The sequence below is a fragment of the Salmo trutta genome, chromosome 38 (genome assembly GCF_901001165.1).
Source record: "Salmo trutta chromosome 38, fSalTru1.1, whole genome shotgun sequence".
NCBI lineage: Eukaryota > Metazoa > Chordata > Actinopteri > Salmoniformes > Salmonidae > Salmo > Salmo trutta.
In genome coordinates this window covers 14,112,791-14,135,585 of record NC_042994.1, presented here as the reverse complement: position 1 = coordinate 14,135,585, position 22,795 = coordinate 14,112,791, and the positions used below count along the sequence as shown (strand labels likewise).

The window sequence follows — 22,795 nt, the reverse complement described above, 5'->3', positions numbered from 1 at the left end:
GGGAGTATCTGTGTGATGTGAAAATCAGTCCTGATATCAATTTCATTGCAAAGAGATGATTCAAAGATTTTTCATAGACTTAATTAAGCCTGGGATTTAAGGTGCTGCTTGCTACATTTTGTTTTAGGTTTTCATTCTGAAACCTTGTATTTTTTCTTTGAATCCTTGTATTTCATGAATATTCTGGATAAAATCAGATCCAGGGCTGTATTCAATCCGAATCGCGGAAGTTCAGCGTTACAGTGTGATTGAAATTATATGGCAGTGTTTCTACTTTAGCCGACACTGCGTTCACCATAAATGCTGCATATCTCGGCTCAATGGGAAATGACCTTTTACATTTCTATTGTGCAATCTGTAACACTTCAGCGAGACAGATTGAATAGAGGTCTTAACTTTGTTAACTGTTTCTCTGTTTGCCGTGACATTGTTTTATGGCTAAAGGTCAAGAAAGCCTCAATATAAAGATATACCGTTTCATTGATAACAACCAATGATACTTGCCAACTAGCAGTCCCTTATCAGAGTTTAGACATGGAATAGAATCCTACTCGTCTGGAAGTACAGATAAGTGTGCCTTAGCTCCTGCCCTGGCTCCAGTTAAGATAAGTCCAATCTCTCACTGTCTTGTGCAGTTGGATCTCAGGCAAAAAAAATTAAGTGAATTTAAAAGTAATCCAAGAAGAAATCAAGTTTTTCAAAAGTATCTGTAATCTGATTACAATATTTTTGCTGGTGGTGTAACAGGTTAGTTTGTTTTGTAATCAGATTAAATGTAAGTGATTACATGTAATCAATTAGTCCCCAACCGGGCTTAAGGGGTTGCTGGTTCTTGAGCGAAAAAATACATGGACACCTTTCTGTTTTCTCAATGACATTCAAGTCAGCATTGAAAAAAGTGCAAGTTTGAGTCTGACCACAAGTCAGAGACCACTATGATGACACCAAATGCGTTTGATATATTCTTTTTGTCTTCTAATGCCTCTTAAGGGGAAATGAATCCAATGTAGTCAGATTAAATTACTGAGTTAGAGTAGTCCAAAAGTTAAGTTGCTTTTTACAATTTTGGACAGGTAACTCGTAACATAACAGATTACATTTAGAAAGTAACTTACCCTGCTCTTAAGAAATTTACATTTTTGTCATTTAGCAGATGCTCTTAACCAGAGTGACTTACAGTAGTGAGTGCATACATTTTCATATTTATAATTTTTTATTTCATATTGGTACAAAGGTAAGAGTGGTATATCATAGTAAAACGGTTTTATTTTGTTCTAATAAGTTCATCCAATAAGGTATATGTCCGGCGGTAGGTAGCTCAGTAGTAGTTAAAACAAACAAAATTGTAACTAGGAGCTTAAGTTAACAGTAGTTTGACCGCTTTGAAGGACATGCTGTGATTTACGACGGTGTAAACCCTCAAGAAACAGGGTCTCCTGAGCACAGAAGCAAGGGTGCCCCTCTCCATGTTGCCCCATAGTACCTGCAGAGGCCCAGACACTGGGAGGGCAAAGGTTAGCTCCTGCTTACTGCACCCTAAGCATGCTGAACAGTGTCTATGACTATGCACACGGCCCAGAAAGAGAACATTCCAAAACAGCAAAACGCCAGCAGCTCACATCCTGAGGAAACAACAGTCACTTCCTGCCAAATTAAGCCAAGTCGAGGGCTCTGCTCGCTGTGATAACCAGCAGCCAGGCGTCCCACTCTGTGGCCGAGGTAGAGCACCTCCCCTGTCCTCTCCCTCCTCCCCTCTCACCACTGCCCCCCAGTCAGTCCTCAGCCTCCTAACCTCCAGTCACTCCAGTCGCATCAGCCCAGGACAGCCACCACCAATGTGGGAGCCCCAGCAGCCCTCAGTCAGGATGGTCACCCGACTACTACTGCTAACCTCCGTACTCTTCTCCACCTGTAAGGAAGCTTGATAATAATCTACCTCTGGGAGGGTTTTGTGTTGGGTGGGGAAATAAGGAAGTATGGATTTTCTTTACATTGATGTACTGTTTTTTTTCCCCCCCCTCCTGTTCCGTCCAGGCCAGGTGGCGGAATCACAGGCATGTAAGTATTAAAGTGTTCTTGAGGAGATTCTTAAAACAGGATGGTCAAGAGTGCAGTGAATGCAGATTTTAAAACAGGGGAACTCTTGAGTGTGTTTCAGGTTTTTCTTTTGGAGTGGTATGTATTCAGCTATTGTTTTGTTTCTCCTTCCATTGAAAATGTGTGTATTCGTAGATAGTGTGCTTTGGGACTGGACGTTCTTGCTTATCTACTGCTTTCTAACGCTATGGACCTGTTTTACTAAGACATATCTTATACTGAGAGGTGACTGATATACCCTAATCGTAGTATTAACACAGGTAAAACTCTATTGACACACTGGAAATACCATAACTGGGGATCCTATGAGAATGGTGCCTGGATCTTGTCTTATCAGTGTTTTCACTCTTTTAGAGTCCGAGGTTGTGGAAGGCTTTGGGAACTCACTTGTTAGCAGTGTCACACGCCTCCTCCTGTTAGGATAAGGGAAAAAGCCAAGCACTGGGCAGAGAAATTAGTTCAGCTAGCCAATGGTAGAGATGGACGCCTTGTCCTGACCATGTCGAGATTAGCAATTCTGTGCTTGGAATAGCAGAATACCTCTATTCTAAGCAGGAAAGTTGACTCATTGGCTTTGCCAAGACTAGTCAGTGGTCACACAGCCTTTCCATGGGGTTCCGCTATGGCTCGTGCCCTGGTTGGCACTGCCCACTACCCTCTGCCCTCCTATCAGTGGTTTTCCCCTCGGTCGCGCCGGGCCCTGCTGAGTGACATTGGGTGGGGACGGCAGTGTCTAAAATAACGATGGGTCCCCTGAGAGGGTGTCTGTTTGCCTGTTTGTTTAACAAAATGCCTTTCCTTCCTCTGGTTGGCGGGGGCCTGTTTACTGGGACGTCCCCCTCGGGACAGGAGCCACCCGGACTGTGGGTCTCAACCTGACAGACTGTCTGCACTAGACCCCACTGGGAGGCCCCTTATCTAGAGAAGCACTCTGTGGAGGACAAATGTGGGAAAACAGTTCGCTATCAGCATGCGCTGAATTAAAATACTTCTTGTGGTGTTTTCGTTGAGGGTCTGTGTTTATGTCCAATTCATTGGTGTGGGTGATTTCATCTCCTGAGTATCTTGGAGCTGGAAGAGTGCTATATAGCTAGTCATGTGATTTATTGCACTGTTCTCTGACTATGGAGATGTATTTCTTTGCCTTAGTGAACAGATTCATGCCACTACAAGGTTGTGAATTCACTAAATAATGTGCTTTGGTACAAGATCACACAGGATTGTTTTCTAGGACTTTTGTTACACAGAACATTTGATCAGTCAGAGCATTGACCTTGAGTTCTTTCTCCAGTGTTCACAGGTGTCACCCTGACTCTCGAGCCCAGCAACGCCGTCTCCCAGGGTACCAACGTGACGGTACGCTGCCAGGCCTCGGTCAGCAGAGCTGGGTTCCTGAACAGTAAATACACCATCTACAAGGACAACACCGAGGTGCACACGGAGAGCATCGCCAACGCAGGCGACCTAATCTACTCTCTGCGCATGGCCAGAGTGGCCAACACTGGGAAGTACAAATGCAAGGCGAACATAAATGACAAGGAGCTAAGCAGCAACTCTGAGAAACTGACTGTGACAGGTTAGTACTCTGTCAACTCCTCTCTGTTGTGGACTGAAAAGCTTGCAAGTTTAGCATTTCACTGTACTGTTTTACACCTGCCGCATGTGACAATAAAAATACTTTGTATCCTGCATGAATGTAGTCTCTTGTAACTCTGTGTCTATGGCGTGTGATTTTTTTTTCTGTGTGTGTCCTGCGTGCTTTGACTCATACTCGTGTCCATCCAGGCCTGCAGACGCCAGTCCTCAGCGTCAACAAGCATGTGTTCAGCGAGGGAGAGGAGGTGACCGTTTGGTGTAAGGCCCCTGAGGAGTCCGGCACTATCGTCTTCTACTTCTACAAGGATTCCAAAGAACTCTATGAGGAGAGGGTCAACGCCAACCATGTGTGTTAATATTGAGTGTGCTTGCTTAGTTGTTTTATTTACCCCTTATACAACTTATTTCACAAACATCAATACTTCAAGTAGCAAGCACACACGTTTACTTTAGGAAATGTCCTTCTCTAGTTAACATTGTTGTATTATTATGACCAACCAGGTGGAGACTAGGCTGCGACTCAACGCTGGAGACCACAGGCTGCACTGTGACTACAGGGTCATACTGCTGCCAGACTCGGTCCCGTCCAATGCCAGCAACAATGTGGTGGTCACTGTAAAAGGTGAGTGGAACCCAAAAACAGAACATGGCGGTGAGCATCGAGCATCGAGCTGGTTTCCAAGACACAGGTCAGACCTAGTTTTGGACTGAAACACACATTCAGTGGAGATTCTCAGTTGAAATACCTTTTTAGTCAAGGACCCTAATGTTATTCTCAATCTGTTATTCTCAATTCATCTCTAATCATTTGAACCATGTCCGAAACTTAATAGAATGTGTCTGGGGAAAAATCTCTTAGTTTCAACCTTCAGCTTCCAGACCAATTTTCCTTGTTTTGTTCTCCAGGGCTGTTCATCACACCTGTGATCTCTGTCCGACCACACGGATCAATGATCATCGAAGGGGACAATCTGGACATCTCCTGCAGTGTCAGTGGTAACCTCCAGAACAGCTCTGGGCTCAAAGTCTACCTGAGCAAGGGATCGAATCTGCTGAGTACTGGTCAAAGTAAAGCCAACCACAGCACGAGAGCCCTGGCCGAGCACTCTGGGGTGTTTCAGTGCGCTTTGGAGATGGGAAATGTAATCAAGCGAGCGACGGAAAACGTGACGATTACAGGTGAGTGAATGGATTTACAAGGAATCTGAAATGTAGAATGTGGTGTTAGCTGTTGAAAAAGCTGATCAAAAAAAGCTTTTATCTGTTCTATCAGTTTATAACCAAGTCACATCTAGGATTGAACATTTCTGGTGAATTTTCCTTAAATTCCTAGGTTTTCCAGAAATCCTGGTTGGAAGACTCCTGGAATCAGGAGCGAATAAACAGGAAATCCAGAATCCTCTAACCAGGATTTTTGAAAAACCTGGGCAACCCTATTCACAGCTATAACTTTTTTTTATCAACCTATGACGCTTATCAATGTTCATCACAACATTTCTCGTGAATGTTCTTACATGTACTAAGCCTCCAAGAGTGTTGAGTAATCAATGGGGTTTTTTATCCACCCAACAGAACTGTTTTCCCTGCCAGTTCTGACCATGTATCCGACAGAGGTCTTTGAAAGGGAGAAAATCACGTTAACCTGCAAGAGTACCAACTACTCCTCTGACAGAATCAGCGCTTCGGATGTGAAATACTCCATTTACAAGGACAATTACACACTGACGCCGGGCAGCTTCAATGGGATATATGTTGTCCCCGAGGCGGTACGGAACTCGAGTGGGATTTATTCATGTAAAGCAGATGCCAGGATGATCTCCAAGTACAGTGCAGAGCTGCCTGTCCAAGCAAAAGGTACTACTACAACCCATAAGGCTTCTATGTGTGACCCAAAGTAAGCCAATCTCACTTGTCTTTGGTCGGTCCCTGGATGGGAGACCAGATGCTGCTGGAAGTGGTGTTGGAAGGCCAGTAGGAGGCACCCTTTCCTCTGGTCTAAAAATCTCAATGCCCCAGGGCACTGCCCTGTGTAGGATGCCATCTTTTGGATGTGGGATGTTAAACGGGTGTCCTGACTCTCTGAGGTCATTAAAGATCCCATGGTACTTATCGTAAGAGTAGGGGTGTTAACCCTGTTGTCCTGGCTAAATTCCCAATCTGGCCCTCATACCCTCATGGTCACCTAATAATCCCCAGGATATACTGATAACATGTATGGATGCAGTATATGTCACAACAATATGATATTAAAAGGGAACTCCAATCAAAAATGAAAATGTGGCAAATTGTTCTTTAGGTGAAATTTCAATCTTTCAATCTTGACTCAGATACAACCTTTGAGTCGAAGTTTAGTCATGCGTGTAGCAGCTCAGTGATGTTGGTGATGTCATTGGAAGGTAACCGCTCCACATTAACAGTCCATTTTGTAATTTCCGTCACTTTCCTTGTTCTATTCATTCCCCAGTTCCTGTCAGTAAACCGGAGATAACAGCCATTAGCAGAGTGATCGTGGGAAAGCCCTTCCAGGTGAGCTGTCACTCAGACCGAGGCAGCCTACCCATCGAGTACACCTTGCGGAAGAAGTATTCTAAGGTTAACTCGACTACCGTGCAGCAGCCACACCATCAGGCCATCTTCCCTATCACCATCCAGCACTACAGCGACACGCAGGACTATAAATGCGAGGCGCGGAACAACCCCAAAATCGACGTGGTGGTCAGCAACAAACTCAACACCACAGTCACAGGTGAGCCTGTTGAAGTGTGGAATGGTATACAACGTGATGCACGTCCACTATTGGATTGTAACATCATTGGACCCTTATTATTTAATCATCAGAAATACCTTGAAGTGTCGTTGCACCACCTAACACTATTCACTCCCTCTCCCAGTGCCTCTGTCCAATCCAGGACTCAGCGTCGTCCCAGACCTGTTGGAGGTCACGGAGGGAAATGAGATGTACCTGATCTGTGCGGTGGAAGGTTCCCCGCCCGTCACCTTTAAGTGGTACCGACGTGGGAACGTCCAGCCGCTGTTCACCACCACCTCAACCCAATCCAGCGCGTCCCACCAGATCAAGCGAGTGGGGAACGAGCACAGTGGCACCTACTACTGCGAGGCTATCAACTACGCTAACACGGTCCAGAGTCAGCCAGTCACCGTAGATGGTGAGAGTTATGCGCACACACACACACACACACACTCACACACACTCTCTCTCTGAGAAGATAGACGTGCGTAAGCACGCACCCATGTACAGTGATGTGCAAGGCCCTGCTGTACTTATCACAATAGGTTGAGAGACAGACAAACACCACACTCCACCATAGAGACACACATTTATTTACTGCTCTTACTGGATGCACCAGTCTAGATTCATTTGCGTTCACAGTACCACCTCTTTGGACCAGCAGCGACAGTTTTGCTCTTCTCACAACACTGTTCAGGGGCTGCTTCAGAGACAGCTGACAAGTTTACTTCCATCTGATCTGATCCCTCCACCCCAGTGCCTGCCAGCAAGGTTCTGACCCCACTATTAACGAACCCCAACGAGCTCCTCTGCTGTGGCTGTTGATGATCATGAGCCACGCTAAATACCCCGCCGCTAAGCTAACCTTAGCTAGCCACTCTGCCGTCTATGTCCTGTGGTGTGGTTAGCGCCGACGGCTAACGCCAGAGCACAGTCAATCCGGATGCTAGTGGCGACGCGCTAGGCTCCCATGGGTTGTGACTCCTCAGCAAGACGTGCCTAGCACTCATTAGCCAGAGCAATTAGACCCGGCCTGCTACAGTGGCAAGGCAGAGGATGGGGAGGGGAGGAGAAATGAAGGGAACACTTAAGTTCAGACCCCAAGAGGAGGAAGCAGATGACTCTGAACTTTAAGATTGACTTTTTCCTCTCTCTTTCAACCATCCTTCTCTGTCCCCTCCACTCTGTCCTCATCTCCACCCACCCTAACTTTCTTTGAACCTTTACCCTTTTCCTCTCACAAACACCCTGCCTACCTCCCCCGTCTCCCTGCATCTCTCTCCTACCTCTCCCAATCTTGCTCCCTTACTCTCTCTCCCTCTCTCTCTCTCTCTACAGTGAAGATGGCAATGTGGAAGAAAGGTTTGATCGTGGCCTGCTGTCTGCTAGTGGTGGCTGTCCTAGTCCTCGCCTGCGTGCTGCGCTACAATTCCAAGAGAGGTAGAGAGACCTACAGTCCCCCAGCAACACAGGCCTTTGCTGGTGTCTGACTATGTATGAACAGCCTCTTCTCTCTCTCATCCCCTTCTCTTTATTGCATAGGTAAAAGAGAGAACGCAGCTGAACTGTCAGTGTGAGTTGGCTTGCCTATTTCCTAAGTCGTTTTCTGTGATAGTGGCTATCAAGGATGATAGCATTAGCTGGCGCCAATGGTTTTTGGTCAGTGCTTAGCACCATGCGGCCACGTACGGCACGGCCAATGGGCCTTAAAGGGATAGTTCACTCTAAAATGAAAAGTTTGTCAGATGTTTTCAGATCTTGAAAGTGGTCTATTGACAAGATGCATTCATGTCCCGTGGTATCTGTTATGTAGATCCGGCCATATGCCTCAATCCCAAATAAATGTGAACGATAAGCACCATTTAATTTTAGGTGTGATCTGAAAACATTTAACAACCTTTGATTTCATAATGAATTAACTGTCCCTTTTAATAAGCTTTAAGGGTCCTAGAATTATGAAATGATCTCTTGTTGTGTCACTGCCAACGTTGACTTTATGTTCACCATTTCTCAGAAAGCCTTCGAGCCCTAAATCAGATGACTCTCTAACAGTGAGTCTTACCCACAGCACTATGGAGGTTTATAACCCGCCCGAAGGTAGCCCGTTTTCCTACTCTCTCCTGTGTGTTTCCGTCTTGACCTATCGTCATGCTTCGAACCATAACCGACATTCAACTGCCCACGTCCGTCTCACCCCCCATTTGTGTGTTCCATTTCATGCTAGCCGTTAGCATGCTAGCTGCTTGTAGCATGTTGGTGTCAGAAGTTGTCACCCTAACGTCAGTCTATACCATGACACCCATACTGTGTGCATGTAAGGGTCTCTGAGGGGACCTTGGGTGACTTCTTAACTCTCTGCATCTCCTCTCCTCGTATTTTCCTCTTAGAGGAACAAAAATGCATCGTCTTACCGCCCAGCTGTAGACATCCTGTGCAACTTAGAATGCATGAGAGAGGACATGGCAGAGAACTTGCTGTGTGTGTGTTTAGACAGGAAAAGTAGCTTAGTTCCTTATACAAATCGATGCAGGTCTTAACAATTGATGTTTTACTTCAGCAAACATGCCTCATTAGATGTGCAGATTCTGCAGTGGTTTGCAGGATGTAGCTAGCTACAGGGCAGCTGTGTTCAGTAGTGATTGTGTCAGGTGTTGAGTGTTTGTTGAGAGTGGCCATATCATCTTATTACAGACGCAGCGCCACCCTTTGACGGCATGGAGGGGAGAGCGACCAATGGGACGCGAGATAGTGTGGCATCACTTCCTGCTGGCATCAGCAACAGGAGCAGCTACAGTCTCCCAGCAACAGTGTAGAGAAACCCCACAGAGGGAGGGACTTTATTGGTTTGAAGCAAAAAAGAACAAACATTTTGCACCACTTGGTTGAATAAAGGGATATATGGGATGAAAACCAAGGATAACAACAATTGGAACAATGGCTCAAACAAACAAAATCCCCACAGACATTTTAGAGAGGGAAGAATGGCCAAAAATGTCTTCCTTTGACTTATTTGTTATGTGTTGTAGATGTAATATCAGAGGGTACAGGTGTAGTGGACACAAGATGGCTGACACCAAGGGGCTTGTTGCCAACATCAGTCCCAGTGACAGACAGTTGAACTGGCCCTATTGCTCCCTCTCCTCTCCTGCTGCTGTCTGGAAGAGCTGTACTTTCCTGTCATTATCAACATACAGTCTTTGTCCTATGTTCTCACTGTGTCTGTCTGCCTGTCTGACTGCATGTCTATCGAATGATGGAACTAGCCCATTTGTCTAATAGTCTGTCCAAAAACAATGTGCGCATGTCTAAATGCATAGACCTGATGCTGTGTATATATAGTACACTAGACAATCATCAATAGAATTGTGTGTATATATTTTTGGTTTGGTTAATTGATTGATTTTGAAGAAGCACTTCTAGAATAAAACATTTTTTTTTTAGCAATGTGTCAATACCGTGCATTTTGTTTTCAGAGATATACCATGAGCTACCAATGAATGTCTATAATGTGTAGCTACACTGAGTATACCAAATATTACCACCTGCTCTTTCCATGACATAGACTGACCAGGTGAATCATGGTGAAAGCTATGATCCACTTCAAATCAGTGTAGATGAAGGGGAGGGGACGGGTTAAAGAAGGATGCCTAAGTCTTGAGACAATGGAGACATGGGTTGTGCATGCGTACCATTCAGAGGGTGAATAATGGGCAAGACAAAAGATTGAAGCGCCTTTGAACAGGGTATGGTAGTAGGTGCCAAGTGCACCGGTTTGAGTCAAGAACTGCAGTGCTGCTGGGTTTATCACGCTCAACAGTTTCCTGTGTATATCACTGTTCCACCTTCCCGAAGGACATCCAACCAACTTGACACAACTGTGGGAAGTATTGGAGTCAACATGGGCCGCACATCCCTGTGGAACGCTTTCAACACCTTGTAGAGTTAATGCCCGGATGAATTGAGGCTGTTCTGAGGGCAAAATGGGTGAATGCAACTCAATATTAGGAAGCTGTTCTTAATGTTTTGTGCACTCAGCCACTTAGCCAGTATATGTAGGCCATATTTGGTGCTTTATCAACCATCTTAATATGTTGGCTAAAGTACTTTAAGACGCAACACCCTTAAAGGAGTTTACTAGCTAAGGCTGCCTTGAAGGAATACTGAAACAATAGCGTCTGTGTGGAATTTCCTATCTTGGCACCAACCATTTATAAAACGGTGTTTGTTAAATAGTGGACTTCGGGGCAGACTGTTTGTTTCAGGCCAGTGGAGTTTGAATGCAGGCAGCAGGTGGAGGAAATGAATCTCTTCGGCCCACTCTGAGGTTCAATAGAATCTGCGATTGCATTAACGAATGGGAAGTTGTAATGGGCTGTTGTTTTTGCAGGGAGCTATTGTGTTCCTGTTGTTTACCAAACAGTAGCCAGTGTGCGTAAGGTACCGTAACAGCTCTGTGGAAATCAAAATGGAGGCCTGATATCCACTCCTCGTTTGTCACAGAATGTTCTCTTGCGGTGTTCTAATCGCTCAGCAGCCTGTTAAAGGCTCCAATCAATTCTAGAAAACATTTGTGGGGGAATTCTAATTCATTCAAGCGTTGGAATAATATTCAACTTGTGAAGCAATAGACATAACTGTCTACTAAATGTTTTACCTCGCCTCAGAACTTTCCGGTTGGCGGTTTTAATTTAATAGCACCCTAAGTCTCAATTTCCTGTTACACCTAACAGTCATTTTACTTCGCTGGGCAGTAACTTCACTGGGAATCTTGTATCATTAGATCTCCTAGCTTGTGTCAGGGAGCATTGCTTTATGTCTGTGTGTATCCATGTGTTTGTGTCTTGTAGTTGGAGTGGATGCTGCTGTAAGTGTCTGGAGCGAGAGGCCGGTAGACCCAGGTGAGACCAACAGAGTACCTGGGTTATAACCTAAGTTGCATATAGAGTTCAAGCTGTGTTGTCTAAAGTCTGCCTCTGTCTTCTTGGGCTGTTTTGTGTGATGGAATTTATGTGTGTCTTGTTCTGGTGCAGGCAGTGATGGGGAGAGCAGTGCAGCGTCTAATAATGAGCCTGATGTGGAGTACACTGAAGTGGTACACCGTCAACCTGTGGACCCTGCCAGAGGTGCCCACATACTCTCTCTCAAACACTCACACATACCAGTTTTTCCACTCCGGCTACCTCTCCCCCTTATTCCCTTTATCTTGCTCTCCTTTTCTACAACAGCTCTCCCTCTCAGCTCTTTCTCTACCTCTTCCCGCTCTCATTCTGTCCCTTTACTCATATAGAATCATCACAAGAGGGCTTGCTTTGCCGTCATTATTTCAGCTTATAAGACTCAGCGCCACTTCCTGGGGGGGGGGGGGGGGGGGGGGGTCTAATTGGCCACAATTAAGTTGTCTCCACAGTAACCTGTGTGATAACCATGGTGATCAGGCTTCCAGAAACATCTTCTGGTGAATAAACAGGAAGGGCTGAACTAATTGCCAGGCTACTCTCTATGGTACCAACCCACCTGATTAGTATACTCTGTTGGCCCCCATGGGTTTGCAATGGCAGTTGGTTGGGCTTATCCTTAAGCAGGGGCGCGACTTTGGTTTTAGAAGTGGGGGGGACATAATATTTATTTTATTATTATCCAGTTGGATAAACACTCCAAACTGCCTACCCGACTGCTCGGAGGCGTCCACATGGCCCTAAAGCACACCGTTGCCTCATTTTGTATCACATACCAATAATGCAATTTCAGAATGTGGGGGGGGGGTCATGCCCCCGTCCCCAGTGAAAGTTGCGCCCATTACATTTACGTCATTTAGCAGACGCTCTTATCCAGAGCAACTTACAAATTGGTGCATTCACCTTATGATATCCAGTGGAACAACCACTTTACAATAGTACATCTATATCTTTTTTGGGGGGGGTTAGAAGGATTACTTAATCCTATCCCAGGTATTCCTTAAAGAGGTGGGGTTTCTGGTGTCCCCGGAAGGTGGTGATTGACTCCGCTGTCCTGGCGTCGTGAGGGAGCTTGTTCCACCATTGGGGTGCCAGAGCAGCAAATAGTTTTGACTGGGCTGAGCGGGAACTGTGCTTCCGCAGAGGTAGGGAGGCGAGCAGGCCAGAGGTGGATGAACACAGTGCCCTTGTTTGGGTGTAGGGCTTGATCAGAGCCTGAAGGTACGGAGGTGCCGTTCCCCTAACAGCTCCGTAGGCAAGCACCATGGTCTTGTAGCAGATGCGAGCTTCAACTGGAAGCCAGTGGAGTGTGCGGAGGAGCGGGGTGACGTGAGAGAACTTGGGAAGGTTGAACACCAGACGGGCTGCGACATTCTGGATGAGTTGTAGGGGTTTAATGGCACAGGCAGGGAGCCCCGCCAACAGGGAGTTGCAGTAATCCAGACGGGAGATGACAAGTGCCTGAATTAGGACCTGCACTGCTTCCTGTGTGAGGCAGGGTCGTACTCTGCGAATGTTGTAGAGCATGAACCTACAGGATCGGGTCATCGCCTTGATGTTAGCGGAGAACGACAGGGTGTTGTCCAGGGTCACGCCAAGGCTCTTAGCACTCTGGGAGGAGGACACAATGGAGTTGTCAACCGTGATGGCGAGATCATGGAATGGGCAGTCCTTCCCCGGGAGGAAGAGCAGCTCCGTCTTGCCGAGGTTCAGCTTGAGGTGGTGATCCGTCATCCACACTGATATGTCTGCCAGACATGCAGAGATGCGATTCGCCACCTGGTTATCAGAAGGGGGAAAGGAGAAGATTAATTGTGTGTCGTCTGCGTAGCAATGATAGGAGAGACCATGTGAGGATATGACAGAGCCAAGTGACTTGGTGTAAAGCGAGAATAGGAGAGGGCCTAGAACTGAACCCCGGGCTGACACCAGTGGTGAGAGCACGTGTTGCGGAGACGGATTCTCGCCACGCCACCTGGTAGGAGCGACCTGTCAGGTAGGACGCAATCCAAGAGTGAGCCGCGCCGGAGATGCCCAACTCGGAGAGGGTGGAGAGGAGGATCTGATGGTTCACAGTATCAAAGGCAGCAGATAGGTCTAGAAGGATGAGAGCAGAGGAGAGAGAGTTAGCTTTAGCAGTGCGGAGAGCCTCCGTGACACAGAGAAGAGCAGTCTCAGTTGAATGACCAGTCTTGAAACCTGACTGATTTGGATCAAGAAGGTCATTCTGAGAGAGATGGCAAGAGAGCTGGCCAAGGACAGCGCGCTCAAGAGTTTTGGAGAGAAAAGAAAGAAGGGATACTGGTCTGTAGTTGTTGACATGGGAGGGATCGAGTGTAGGTTTTTTGAGAAGGGGTGCAACTCTCGCTCTCTTGAAGACGGTTAGGACGTAGCCAGCTGTCAAGGATGAGTTGATGAGTGAGGTGAGTTAAGGGAGAAGGTCTCCGGAGATGGTCTGGAGAAGAGAGGAGGGGATAGGGTCATGCAGGCAGGTTGTTGGGCGGCCGGCCGTCACAAGTCGCAAGATTTCATCTGGAGAGAGAGGGGAGAAAGAGGTCAAAGCATAGGGTAGGGCAATGTGAGCAGGACCAGCGGTGTCGTTTGACTTAACAAACGAGGATCGGATGTCGTCAACCTTTTTTTCAAAATGGTTGACAAAGTCATCCGCAGAGAGGGAGGGGGGGGGGAGGGGGAGGATGATTCAGGAGGGAGGAGAAGGTGGCAAAGAGCTTCCTAGGGTTAGAGGCAGATGCTTGGAATTTAGAGTGGTAGAGAGTAGCTTTAGCAGCAGAAACAGAGGAAGAAAATGTGGAGAGGAGGGAGTGAAAAGATGCCAGGTCCGCAGGGAGGCTAGTTTTCCTCCATTTCCGCTCGGCTGCCCGGAGCCCTGTTCTGTGAGCTCGCAATGAGTCGTCAAGCCACGGAGCAGGAGGGGAGGACCAAGCCGGCCGGGAGGATAGGGGACATAGAGAGTCAAAGGATGCAGAAAGGGAGGAGAGGAGGGTTGAGGAGGCAGAATCAGGAGATTGGTTGGAGAAGGATTGAGCAGAGGGAAGAGATGATAGGATGGAAGAGGAGAGAGAGAGCGAAGGTTGCGACGGCACAATATCATCTGAGTAGGGGCATAGTGAGTAGTGTTGGAGGAGAGCGAGAGGGAAAAGAATACAAGGTAGTGGTCGGAGACTTGGAGGGGAGTTGCAGTGAGATTTGTAGAAGAACAGCATCTAGTAAAGATGAGGTCAAGCGTATTGCCTGCCTTGTGAGTAGGGGGGGGGGGGGCGGTGAGAGGGTGAGGTCAAAAGAGGAGAGGAGTGGAAAGAAGGAGGCAGAGAGAAATGAGTCAAAGGTAGACGTAGGGAGGTTAAAGTCACCCAGAACTGTGAGGGGTGAGCCATCCTCAGGAAAGGAACTTACCAAGGCGTCAAGCTCATTGATGAACTCTCCAAGGGAACCTGGAGGGCGATAAATGATAAGGATGTTAAGCTTGAATGGGCTATTGACTGTGATACCATGGAATTCAAAGGAGGAGATAGACAGATGGGTCAGGGGAGAAAGAGAGAATGTCCACTTGGGAGAGATGAGGATTCCAGTGCCACCACCCCGCTGACCAGATGCTCTCGGGGTATGCGAGAACACGTGGTCAGACGAGGAGAGAGCAGTAGGAGTAGCAGTGTTTTCTGTGGTAATCCATGTTTCCGTTAGCGCCAAGAAGTCGAGGGACTGGAGGGTAGCATAGGCTGAGATGAACTCTGCCTTGTTGGCTGCAGACCGGCAGTTCCAGAGGCTGCCGGAGACCTGGAATTCCACGTGGGTCGTGCGCGCTGGGACCACCAGGTTAGAGTGGCAGCGGCCATGCGGTGTGAAGCGTTTGTGTGGCCTGTGCAGAGAGGAGTGAACAGGGATAGACAGACACATAGTTGACAGGCTACAGGAGAGGCTACGCTAATGCAAAGGAGATTGGAATGAAAATTAACTAAACAACTGGGGAAGCGAGAGAGCAGGGCCTCCCTCACTAACCATTCACTGAAACACTCAAATATAACTTTCCAACTTCCACTTTAGAAATGATAATTGATGTAAACTACAGTGGTTCAATGTTTCCAGGAATAGGCTCAAACTTAGTTTATTCAGCTAGATAACTTGGTACAGTATTCTTCCGTGAAACCCACCCAGTGCACCGTGTCCTATGACGCCGTAGCTAACTAGCATGCTAGCATCCAATAACACACGGTTAGCACCAATACTTGGTTACAACAAACTACCAATGGATCATTCCTGTCCGTGTCCAGTTCCTTTCATAACGCAGAAGTAATTAAACGTTGGCTAGCTAACACAAAGTAAGTCCTGCTATCTACACAAGTGGACTACACGACTCGAAAGTTCAGAAAGTTAAGCTTACGTTGCAAAAATCTTATTGACTAAAAATGATACAGTGCTGCTAGAGTTGGCTAGCTAGCAGTGGCTGCGTTTACCTTTATCTTTTATCTTTGATACAGAGACAACTATGTAGCTAGCTAACATTACACTAATCAAATCGTTCCGTTGTAATGTATTTAGTTTCTACAGTACTACTAGTTGGTAAAGTTGGCTAGCTAGCAGTGGCTGTGGTGTTGACGCCTTTTGGAAAACGGCGCGAACGAACAAATACAGCTGGCTAGCTAACCTTGTTAGTTTCTCAAAGCTACACCTACACCTTTAGCTACACCTTTATCCTTGATGCAAAGACAACGATGTAGACAACTATGTAGCTAGCTAGCTAACATTACACTAATCAAATCGTTCCGTTATAATGTCATGAAATGTACAATGATGTGCCAATAGATGGAGCATCTGCTAAGAGACGAGAACGAGTAAATGTACAACGTTTGTAATGCAGTGATATGTGATGATGATTCTCTAATGTGTGTGTGCCCATGATCAATGTTTAAGTGGTACAATTGTGAAACATTGTTACATTATTTTTGTTTCTATCTTTTGCAGTTCCCCTGAGAAAAGGCACAGAAACGGTGTACAGTGAAGTCCAGAACTCCCCAACAGGTGAGTGCGTCACACTGTAAATGTGGATTACATTTATAAAGTGCTTTGAACTAGGTCTCAAAACACTTGACATTTCATGGGGGTAACTCACCTCATCCACCAGCAGTGAGTAAAAGGAGGTGGAAGGTGAGGTGTTCATTACTGTATCCAGAACTGCTGGAACAGCCAGGTCTGTATGAAGGTGACCATTTCCTCTTGCTGCTAGCAGGAAGTTCCTGTTTTTAGAACGCGATCCAAGTTGAATTTGTCAGTGAAGCAGTCCATGTGGAAATGTACCTTTACCAACCCAAATTGAACATAAAACACGTAACATACCTTTTGTTTGTAACTTTCTCATCTCAGGTGAATTGGTGGGTGTTAAGGATAAGGGTGGGTGTTTAGGAAGAGGGCAGGGACTGCGCTTGTTGCCTTTTTGGCATAGTTATACCCCTGCTGTGATAAAACAATGGGCTCTGCTTCAAGGGAACCAATGAGTCAGCAACTTGGCCTGGTCGTCATAACTGTCAATTGAGTCATCATGATGAATACATTCAGAGAATGATTATTATTCAATGCCCTCAGAATGTGGTCTAATGAAAGAGGGAAAGGTAGGGTGATATGCACATCCTGAACTTGAGGATACTGGTGCTGGGCTAAGAAATGGTACTCATAAAGGAATGAGAGGCCCTGTAACACACTGGGGAGTAGTAGTCCCTCATTCCTTTATCAAATGAAAGAGTACACACACAGAGACACAGGTTATACACTATGTCATCTCTGTAATGGACTAGAGGTTGTCCTTCTTCCCTGATCCTGTGTCTTGTGTTCTCAGGTGCATCTGGTGACCATTATGACTATGTAAGTACAGCTTGAGTCTGTGTCTTACGTTTTACTGTCTGACTGTGAAAACAAACGCACACGGCTAACACACTCCGTAACCACAACTGACCTTTCCTCCAGCCCACAGAAAGGGTGAGGAGTGACAGAATCAAGGCCACAGGGCGCACCTTCTCCTCCTTCCCTCTCTCCCTCTCTCCCTCCCTCCTTCCCTCTCCCAACCAGCCCCAGTCACTCTGTGGGCTGAGGCTCTTGGGTAGTAGTAATTTCACTGTGCAGGAGAGAGAAGCTGCGGTCATAGTTTCCAGGCAAGAACAAAGGGATTTTGGGCTGGGGCTTCCTTCCCTATCGCCCAGTGAGATCAGCAGCCAAAGGCCCAGTCAAATTATGCCTCCATGCACAGCTCAACCTCAACCACCACACTGTCCTCCTCTGGCTACTCACCAAGACGCATCAGTGATTTACAGACAGCCCATTACAGTCCACACTGTTTGCCCTTACTTGGAGCTGAGGGACTAAGGCCGGGTTATCTGTTTTGAAGGGGAATTTGACATAATGAGTCAGGATATGACATGATGGTCTACACTTAAGACAGTTAATTCACTCCTTGATGGAAAAGGAGGGGCAGCCACGATTGTGATGAGGTGGTTTTTAGTGATAAAGGAATTTCATTGCGTGTTTGAGTGTGTGCAGCTACCCCTGGAGAAATATTGTTTCGTATTCTGTGAAGCCTTGGTGAAATACAGTGTAGTATTCTGTGAAGCCTTGGTGAAATACAGTGTAGTTTTCTGTGAAGCCTTGGTGAAATACAGTGTAGTATTCTGTGAGGACCACTTTCAACAGTTGATGGATTTTTCGCCTGCCTTGAGAGAATCAGATTGTGTTCCAATGTGATGGTATAGAGTTGAGCTGTAACAGTTTTGATTTGGGTTGCGTTACGGTGTAGACTTTTCTGTGTGTGATGGTGTTGACTTTCATTGCGACAGTGTTTAACATAGTTGACACTGTTGAGCAGTGCAGTGTGTCAATATTCAGTGGGATCTCTGTTGTCTCAGCAGGGTTCAGTGGAGTACGCCGATCTCAACGGTGACCAACCGGAGGTCAACCAGGCCCTGCTGGAGGTCAATCACCAGGACCACCATGACCTCCCAGTGCCTGTGGAGTAAAGGTTACCTCTGATCCCTCGTACTAGGACCACAAACTAAATTATCCCCACCTCTGCCCCCGACCGTAACCACAGTCCTTATTTCAATATTGTTCTTGTATTCTGTACATTTTCCCAATAAGGAAAAGTGTTGACTCATGTAAGCTGTAGGTATTTTGCATAATTTTATAGCCAAATAAAATCACAAATCCTAATTAGGACTTACTGTATAGTTCTGTCATACCTTGTAGACTCTTATCTTTGTTTACCTTTTCATCACGTCTCATGACCATAGAGTGTGCTCCAGGGTTCAGTTAGCCTGGCCCCTCCCTCCAACACAGTTCCCTTTGATCTCCGAAATGGACAGCGTGACCGTTCCACTCTGTCATGATGGCAAAAAAAAATCCCCCTTTCAGACTTCCGTTGCAGGGCAATATGAGTGGACTGATAACCTCCCTACTGTCACTAGACTGGGTCCACACCCAAACCAGGGCATCCTCCAGTAGGGCCATGCCTGAATCACACTATGGAAATAACTATGGAAAAAAAAGAGAGGACCTGCCCGTCTCCAGCTGCTCAGCCTGATGGTATATGGTGTCTGTGATGTCACATCCTGCCAGGCTGTGTCGAAAGTTGGCGGGAGAAAAGTGTCAGGCTTGAAGTGATTCAGGCATGCAGTATTGTACATAGTTTTAAATGACCTTCTTACTGCAGTTACTGTTTTTGTAAGATCACACACAAAATGATCCAAGTGAAGTCAAGGTAATGTTAAAACATTTTAAACATCTATCTTTCTAAACTTTGAGTATCGTATATTAAGTTATTACAGTGAGTTAAGCAATACGTTATATTAATAGACAATGGTTACAATCGTCCTGTAAATTACAACGCCATTGTAAAAATATCTTGTATAGTGGTCTATCATTATTGTAATTTTCCGTTTGGCCAGTAGAGCGCAGCATCCTCTTAAAAATACAGTGACGTTTGTACAAGAATGTTTCTGCTGCCTTATACTTCACACAGACATTCGCAGTGGGGAGTTATTGGTGTGTGGATTCCTCCATCTTGTGACTAAAAGGCGTATGTGTCAGATAGTTTCTATTCATAAGAGCGATAAGGGCCCATATCTCCAATTCTCAACTTAATAGTGCTGATCTAGGGTGTCCATAATGTTATTCATTATGATTAAAAAAGGGAAAACTGATCCTAGGTCAGCCAGCACTCCTACTCTGTTACGCATTTTAAATACAGTCCCTGATTCCGTTTTTGTTTATTTTGGAGACGAGAATCCTATTCCTATCATATAAAAAGGCTTAAAGTAACCCTAAAAGGTACAAAATACAAATAGTTTGGTGGTTTTTGTGAAACTATAATACATGTAGGCCTATGTCATCTTAAACTCAGAGCACCTGCAGAGTAACTCTGTCTTAGAAACAGAAACACCATTTTCACACCTTAAAAACACGTTCATACAACTGTGACGTCTTTGTAGCCCTCCCACTGAGTGTTGCTTCCTCGAGTACGGTGCATAATGTCTTTCCTGCGTTGTTTACGAACATGTCAGCTAACACCGAGACACACTCGTAATCATCTCTCGTAGTCTTGACAACGGGACCTACATCAATTATCTATCTAAATTGTCATTTCCTCTCTTTGATAACCTCAAGGCCATTGGGAAACTGCAATGGCAGCATTGGCATGGCAACCACAAATTAAACCCTCTTCGTTCTAAGGTCCGTTTACATAATGTCCCCAGTTTTCTCTCTCTCTGTCATCGTGGTCAGAAGCTTTTTAAAGACTAATTAAAGGACATTACCAGAATGGCCGTAACATCGCTTGAGTGCTTCGATAGTTGGCCTGTGTTAATGGAATCATGATGCTGCGATTTTTGGATGAACACATTAGGTTAATTTGTGCGCACCATTTTTCACATCTAGAATGGGAAGTAGAATAATATGTTTTGCTGGATCAGACAAGATGAGAGTAGCCTATAATATGATAATATAACTTATGTAGCCAAATATTGTTTTATAGCTCAAACATATAGCATCATTGGCCTAATGAAATGGCAGGGGACAGTGTAACTGAGAACAGTTACAGTGCTCAAACACCCTTCTATTTGCGTATCATTTGCATATTGACTTACAGATAAAATAAAACAATAGGTTAACATCCTGCCACCCTTCACACCAAATGCTATTGTTTCTGCCCTGCAGGCACTGTGAGTGTTGCTAATACTGGCGTGTGGTGAATGGGCGTGGAGAGAAACCTGTATATTTGTTTTCTCTGTCTGTCATTACAGAGTAGCCTACTTAGTACTTACAGTGTGTTTGCATTAGTGGAAGTAGATTGGACTGACTGTGAAAACAGGATGGGAAAAGAATGAACTCCAATGACCGTAGTTGAGATGATGTGGACAAACCAAGTGTGAGCAGAGCAACTGTCAAATCAGTTTGTCAGCCAGTCGTGTGACAGATTACATGACTGTGAGAAGAGCCGGCGCCCTTTAATGCGATGTTAGTCATGACACCTATTAGTGTTTGCACATAAGCAGAAAAGGTGTGAATTTGCGTTGTCGGTCTTTGTTTGGAAGGAAAACACATCTATGTAAACAGCATTATGGTGCCAAACATTTAAGAATTCTATTATCTGAAATGAAGCAAGGGAATGCAATTAATCGGCCTATCGTGTGCTGTAACTAATACACAGGTGTGAATTACCTCTTAGATCCATGCACGTTATTTCTTTGAAAAGTCGCCGAAAAGTAAGTATTGTCATCTGGGTTCAAAATAAAATTGTGGGCAATAGCAATGAATACAAGAACTAAACCTTGGCTGAAACCTGTCTGAAAGAAGTGTCCTGTCTTCCCTTGCCCATAGGGCAGAGAAAGAATACCAGTTTGTCACTGGTATGCTGGCAGTTAGATTGTTTGCACGTCCTTATCTGGTCTATTTGCATTTATTCAGCTCAACTGTTAAAATGGACTTTGTGTAAGCTTTATTTGCCCTAAGCCATCTTTATTAAATATATACTGAAAATGCACAGATTATGACTGACTCGGTTGTAGAGTATCTATGTCAAAAAAAAATTCAGGATTGACCAATACTGTGACTAGCTTTCAGTGCATTCAAGGACAATGGCTGCAGAGGTTTTGTTAGTAATCACCAGCACACTGTTACAATCATGCCTTAAAGATCACAAGACGATCCTTGTCTATTGGGAAATAGCCATGACAACTGGTTATTCAACTTATTCAGTGCAGCGTCAGCATAGTGATAACCCTGAACTGGAAGAAATAATTATGATGTGTGCTGATGGCCTCTAGTTCCTGTAACCTGACCATCGCAGACTTTGTACTTCCTGAACACGTCACACAACACTTATTCATACCAGGTTGTTATTATGGCCAGCAATGTTGTAATTAATTCAATTCAACACTGTCAGTTTAGGGAATGAATATAAGTAAATTTCGTGAATTGAAAATAATAATAAACAATTTTCTAATTCATTCATGGTGTTTCCATTCAGTAACGCTGTAATTTGATGTTATACAATAAAATCAGGTAATAAATAATATAGTATTATATTGTTTACATTTACGGTAAACTAGCATAAAACATTTTACACAATATTTGATACTGTCATTGTAAACATATTTCTTAGACTTCAAGTCAAAGTTTATTTGTTGTCTATACAGATTTGCAGATGGTATAGCAGGTGCTGTGAAGTGCTTGTGTTTCTAGCTCCAACAGTGCAGTAATACCTAGCAATAAAGCAAAACAATACAAATAATCCCCCCAAAAATTATTTTTGGGGAAATTAAGAAACGAACAATGTCAGAGACCAGAATATAAATATACAATGTATATATAATGGTGTGTATAGACAATATGGACAGTATATGAATAGAAAACTGACCTTGGAATTGACCCTGCATAGCTTCTTTCTTGTGTTCTTAATTCCTATTTTGTGTTTTTGTTCTACCTTATGTTATCTTTAGTGCTACATTATATTGATTACTACATTGCCGGGTTTGGAGCTTGCAAGAAAGGCATTTCACTGTACTTGTGCATGTGACATTCAAACTTGAAACTTGAAAAGGTGTGTACAGCAGTAGTAATAAAGGTTGTGTGTTCCGAGATGTGTGTCCCTCGTCCATAGTAGGCTATGAGAAATGAAATGTTTTATTTAACTTATTTTTATTTTAGGGTGGCAGGTAGCCTAGTGGTTAGAGCGTTGGGCCAGTAACCGAAAGGTTGCTAGATCGAATCCCCGAGCTGACAAGGTAAAAGTCTGTCGTTCGGCCCCTGAACAAGGCAGTTAACCCACTGTTCCTATGCCGTCATTGTAAATAATAAGAAGGAAAAAGACTTTGGTATCAATATTTCCTGTGATAGGTCA

The 22,795-nt window shown here is 45.0% G+C and overlaps 1 protein-coding gene across 1 annotated transcript; it reads left to right on the top strand.

Annotated features, from left to right (window-relative positions):
* The first annotated feature begins 1,649 nt into the window (after positions 1–1,649).
* Positions 1,650–22,533, top strand: pecam1b (platelet and endothelial cell adhesion molecule 1b). Its single transcript, XM_029739411.1, has 17 exons — positions 1,650–1,911; positions 2,035–2,058; positions 3,389–3,673; positions 3,883–4,040; positions 4,195–4,315; positions 4,600–4,872; positions 5,266–5,547; positions 6,158–6,439; positions 6,585–6,860; positions 7,781–7,882; positions 7,985–8,015; positions 8,457–8,539; positions 11,290–11,340; positions 11,473–11,565; positions 16,378–16,434; positions 17,246–17,271; positions 18,309–22,533. The coding sequence occupies exons 1-17, from the start codon at positions 1,836–1,838 to the stop codon at positions 18,414–18,416; spliced, it is 2,328 nt and encodes a 775-aa protein (XP_029595271.1). The 5' UTR covers positions 1,650–1,835; the 3' UTR covers positions 18,417–22,533.
* Positions 22,534–22,795: the final 262 nt, after the last annotated feature.